Source organism: Cornus florida, unplaced genomic scaffold (genome assembly GCF_030987335.1).
Source record: "Cornus florida cultivar Cherokee Brave unplaced genomic scaffold, ASM3098733v1 CherokeeBrave_3.0.0_Hap2_Chr01, whole genome shotgun sequence".
NCBI classification, from domain to species: Eukaryota; Viridiplantae; Streptophyta; class Magnoliopsida; order Cornales; family Cornaceae; genus Cornus; species Cornus florida.
In genome coordinates, this window is record NW_026775571.1 from 83,888,225 (window position 1) to 83,894,224 (window position 6,000).

Genomic DNA, 6,000 nt, shown 5'->3' on the forward strand with positions numbered 1-6,000 from the left:
AGGAGTCCATGACATGGGAGATGCTTCAGTAGATTAACACTATCCTCTATTAGAATTTGGATTGAACATTCCACTGCTTGAAGCTGCATAATAGACTTACAGTTCCCCTCTGTTGTTTTTACAGTAGATAAACCAAAAATAGAAGATTGATGCAACTCTAACATGCCTTCCTATAGAATCCCTTAGGATTATTACACCTCTCCCTCTCTAGACCATCGATGATAAGAAGCACCGATATTCAATTTCAACATCCTATATATGTTTGCATATGTATATGCACATATAGAGAGAGAGAAGGGGATGGACCATTAGATATTGTCGCAAGAATTACCAAAAGAAGTAAAGGATATTGTTGGTAGGAAAGTAGAGCAGATATAATACATACGAATACATTGTATATGTGTTGTGGATGTAGCAGATCGCAATACCATAGTACTACAAAAAATTTTAGAGAGAGAAAGAGGATGATGTAGAGATAATCTTAGAGAGAATTTTAGAGAGAGAGTGGGAAAGAGAGAAGATTTGGGATTGTATGAGAGAATTTTAGAGAAGAAGAAGAGGTGAATTTGAATCAAATAAAGGATGTGAAACTAGATCTCTTATATAATGGTTGAAACATGGGTCAAAAAGGGTGACCCATATTCAACCCATTTAACCCTCTATAAAAATGGATTGAATATGGGTTATCCATTTTGACCCCTATTTTAACATGGTTCACCCGTATCCATTTAAACGGTTCTAATATAAGGTTTGTCTAGGGCATCATGAGAATTATGATGGTATAGTTGCAATGCAGCATCAGGAATCAAACTTGTTGGTTCAATGAGAGAGGGGTTCGGTGAGTCTCAGCAACTATGAGAAAGCATAATTTCTCCCTTATGAAAGTAAATTAGCGCCTAAACAAGGTGTTGCAAGGGAAAGAATAGTGATGGAATCATTTTTAATATTTTGCACAAACCAGAGCTATTGTTCCAAGACTCAACCCATGTCCTCAAGATTGTTAATTCAAGTTTTTATCATTACACCAAGCCTTGATTCCCTAAATAAATGCACTACCTAGTATATATCCTGCCTATACGGAGTAGTCAGAGGGAAAGACTTGACATTTGACATTATTTTGCACAAGTGAATTTCTCATACTCGAACCCATGTTTTCACACTAGTCAGTCTCAACCTTTTCACTCCACAATGTATCGCTTATACATTGTAATAAACTCCCTAATGGTCTATCTTTTGTACGAATTGTCCATCCATCATATGTGAACCATATATTTATTTTCCTTCTCCGTGTGCGTGCGCAAAATGGGAAGAAATATATATATATATATATATCTTCCCATTTAGAGCCCAAGAAACTGGCAAGTTTGAGTACCCATTTCCTACAGCCAGACTTAAATGTCATGAGTTTCACTGCCCCACCACTTCAATGAAATAGGCTGGTTTTCCATCTCGTTGTTACAGTTATGCAGATTACTCCATTGCAAAGATTTCTAAACATCAGAGTCAAAATTGAAACATTCCACATGCAATAGAACTATCTCCTAACAAGCACAACGCGAAAATGGATAGTGAAAATTGAAAATTAAACTTGACCAAAAATCAATCACCAAAATGCCAAAAACAAAAACAAAAGTTTCACACTTTCACTACTCATCATATTAAAAAAAATAATAATAAATAAATAAATAAATAAATAAAAAGTGAATTGGAAACAAACCACGGTATTGGTCAGAGCGGACTTTCCAGCATTCGGAGCTCCAATAATCCCAACTGTCAACGATTTCTGGTCTTCATCCTTGACTACCAAATCCTCCTCCTCGCCATCCTCGTCCAGCCGCTCTAATGCTGCTGCAAGCAGAACCTTCGCTAACTCCCCAGCTCGGCGTTTCTTCTCTTCTTCCTTTTCCTTCTCTCGGTGTTTCTTCCTTTCTTCCTTCTCCACAATCCTTGATTTCTGGAACTGGGTTTCTTCCCCAAATATTGCCCGATTGGTTTTTGCCCGAATCTTCTCGTCCCAAGTTGGTTCTCGCGAGGTTTCGGCCTCAGAATCCAAACCCACGTTAGGTAATGCGTATTGGCTGCTATCGAAGACGGAGTCACTGTGCTCGTCTTCGGAATTGGTACTGTTGGGGTTGTCTTCTTGAGGTTGGGCCGCGTAGAATCGACAGAAAAGCGCCGAACGGAGATGAGTTTCTTGGGGTTTCAAATTAAGAGCTCTGAGGGTTCTAAGAGCTCTGAAAGCCTTCATTTCAAAGCTCTTGAACTTCCAATCAACGATGAACTAAAAAAACAAACATATATATAGATGAATATATATGTATACACACACAAACTTACTACGGATTAACAAAAGCAATACATGGATGGGTGATGGCTTATCGCATTGAGTCGCAGAGAGAGGGAGGGAGATTGGAGTGATGCAGGGTTTTAGCGAAATTGGTGAAAATGGGATATGGTTGTCATTTTCAAAATTATGGATTTTGAGGGTTTTAATGGATACAGGCCATTTGGCTAGGGATGGCAACAGGGCGGGTTTGGAGCGAGTTTCCTAAATCCCGCCCCGCCCCTTTTAATTTTTGTCAAGTTCATGCCCGCCCCGAGACCCGCGACGGGTTGAATTTTCATATCTAACCCCGCCCCGTTAGGAAATACTGTGCCCCCGTGCCCGCCCCACTAACAAATTTTTTTCTCTTACTTTTTGGAACTTAAACTCCTGCTATTTAAATGTGCAAAGCCTAGGAATGACACAACATAAATAAAATTATGTATTCTAACAAAAATAAAAAAAATAACATGCACATAACATAATTCAAAGAACATAATAAACAAAAATAAAAATTTAATACAACCAAATCACAAGAAGTTCTAAGCTCCAACTTCCACCATAACCAAAACAAAAGCAAATTTAATACCAAGTTTACATCCCAAATTAGGATTGTAAGAGATGGGTTGGGTAAGCCGCTAAAATAACTTTTATATATATATATATATATATATATATATATATATATATATTAAATATAGTTATATGCGGGGCGGGGCGGGGCGGGGCGGGGCGGGGCCCCTAGGATATGTATATTGAACCCTTACCCGCCCCGTGACCCTCGACGGGTACAAAATTTGTATCCATGTCCGCCCCAACGGTATAATAAGTGTTCCCATATCCGTTATTAACGGGGCGGAACGGGGCGGGGCCCCGACGGGGCGGTAAAAATTGACATCCCTACATTTGGCCCATATAGGGTTCAAACCCAGATCATATACTGGCCGTGAAACAACCCACCCCACATTTCAAACCATCTCGTGACAAGATGGAAATAATAAGACCTCGCTAAATAGGAGAAAAAAGAAAATAAATGGTAATATTAGTTTTTATGAAATGAAATGATAGTAATAATTTTTATTTATATTTAAATAAATTATGAAGAAAAAAAAAAAAATCAAAGGATAGTGTTTTTGTTTGGAAAAAAAATAAATGAGAGAAAAGAAAGGATAACAATTAAACTATTATTATACCCTTTTTTAATATAGGACTTAAGTGTCATAACATATTTATTCTTTTAATTGTTGAAGGTAGTTTTAAAATTAGGAAAGTATTATTTTTTCATTATTTTTTCTCTCCAAATCTTCTTATTTTTTTTGAAATAGTATATAAAAGATTTGAAAGGATAGCTATCCCTCCGAATCTCTCCCAATCTAATCTTTTCTCTTCACTTAAGACAACCCAAACACACTTCATACTATCATTTCTTTTCTTATCCCTCCAAATCTTTCAATCCAGATGGAGCATAATAGTTTGACTAAATTTCACTATTTACTAATAGCATCTCCAACAACATTGTCAAATTTTGGCAATCCAAAATATCCAAGTCATCATTTTCTAAAAGCCACATCAGTTTTTTCAAAAGTCAGAGTTTTACACTCTTCAAATTTTAGCTATCTATTGTGTGTTCCAATTGTACATTTTCGCTCTCCAAAAATATTAATATATATATATATATATATATATATATATATATATTTTAACTTTTTCCTAACAGCTTTCTAACGACTGTATCATAAAAAAAATTTAAACAATACAATATTTATTATGGATTAGAAAAATTAAAACAATACAATATTCATTATGGATTAGAAAAATTAAAACAATACAATACGATATGAATTAAAAAAATAAAAATTAAACAATACAATGTCATTATTAAAATCAACTAGGAAAAAAAGAAGGATAAATTACAATGGCTTCCCCTGAGGTTTGGTTTAATTGCAAATAAATATAAGGTTTGCATTTTTTTTGCAATGTGCCCCCTAAAGGTTTGCCACAATTTTTGCAAATACCTCCCCTCAGTACCAAAAGGCAATACTTTTTGTCAGAAAATTGATTTGAAATAACCAAAATGCCCTTTAACTAAATAGAAAAGACTTTATTACTCTTATAGTGCCACACTGCCATTAAATTACAAAGAAAATTGTATCAATGGACCAAGCAACCCCTTATATATAAATAAGATTACTAAATGTAAATGGAATTAAGTGAATTATATTTGAGTAATAAATGTAACTAAAATACATTTAATTAAGTAATTATGATAACTATAATGTAATTAAAATAAATTTAAAGGAATATTAATTATATTTAATTAAAATCATATTTATTTATATAAATTTAATTAATTATTATTTGTTAGAATAACTAAATTAAATAAATTACAATTTTAATTTTACAATTAGGGTTAGGGTCACCACTACCACCACCACCACTATGAATCACTACCACCACCGTGAATCACCTAACAGTTACATCTTTCGACAACACCGACGCAGCCACCTGCACCACAATCACAATAACTAGTAATCATGTGCGTATACATTATAATATATCATTTTGTTGTTCATTAAGCCATGATTTCTCGTCTTGTGTTAGCATCAATTCTGGAACTGTTTACATGATTGACATCTCTTCAGCTCTTTGTTTATTTTGAAGCACTCTTTCTTTGTTTTGAGATCTATTTGTCTGGTCTTTTCTTTATCTGCTTTATGTACCTTTCATGCTATTTAGGCGGCAACAAGACTTTGAGATTGAGATTGATAAAGGATTGTTGCATCACCGGTTTTGCTAATGAATTCATTCTATAATTTGGTATAATATTTTTCCTTATTTCACATATGCTTTACCACTTTTCGATCTTGTGGTTGCTGACATTCTTCAACATTGGGCAAATTATTTTTGCCTATGTGTGTTGATCCTTTAACTGAACTTATTGTCATTGCTGCATTAGTTGATGGAGTAGATGGATTTGAGTAACCAATAAGCTCACGTGGGATTCCACTCCTCTTCTTCAATTGTTTCTTTTTGTTTTTCCCTCACTGAGCGGCACAATGTAAATGTAATTTATTGTTGTGCTTCAAAATGTTCCAACATTTGTATAACTTAAATTTGGTATTAATTTGACTAGCGAACAATTTTTTTGCTGTTATCATCTAAGCAAAAAAAAATCAATAATTATTAGAAGGCAAATCTTTAAAATATGTACAAGTTAAATTTAATACAGTAAAGAGCTTACCTTGTACTCATTATCATTCCCATTGGTAGGATTTCTTTCGATTTGGGCCATACATCCAGAAAAATTGGTAATTTTTTTTTGCATGAAGAACCAACAATTCAAGTAGGTGTTACTATTTCTTTTAGGTGTACCAGCACCACTAATATGTTGCTTAAAACTTCCATGAATTCGGATCCATAACAAAGGACCAACACAGGATATTATTTTGGGGGGGGGGGGGGGGGGTGGGGTATTTTAATAATATTAGGGGGGCAATGGTAATATTTAAAGGGTATACAGTTGAAGAAAACAAATTAATAGGGTATATTACTTAAAAAAAATATCTGGGGGGCAATTGCCCCCTGAGTCCCTCTGTAGGTCCATGCTTGTCCATAACACTGCCTTCTAGTGGTCTGAACGGATTACTACATCAGAGCTAATAGCCAACCACGCATAA

The 6,000-nt window shown here is 34.7% G+C and overlaps 1 protein-coding gene across 1 annotated transcript in view; it reads right to left on the reverse strand.

The window, feature by feature from the left end:
- The window catches only part of LOC132303644 (GTP-binding protein ERG), a 39,379-nt gene extending 36,874 nt beyond the window's left edge, over positions 1 to 2,505 (reverse strand). Inside the window, exon 1 of the mRNA XM_059800986.1 lies at positions 1,718 to 2,505. Within this exon, the coding sequence (XP_059656969.1) occupies positions 1,718 to 2,248 (531 nt within the window). The 5' untranslated portion in view covers positions 2,249 to 2,505. The remainder of the gene's footprint in view (positions 1 to 1,717) is intronic.
- Between the last annotated feature and the right edge of the window lie 3,495 nt (positions 2,506 to 6,000).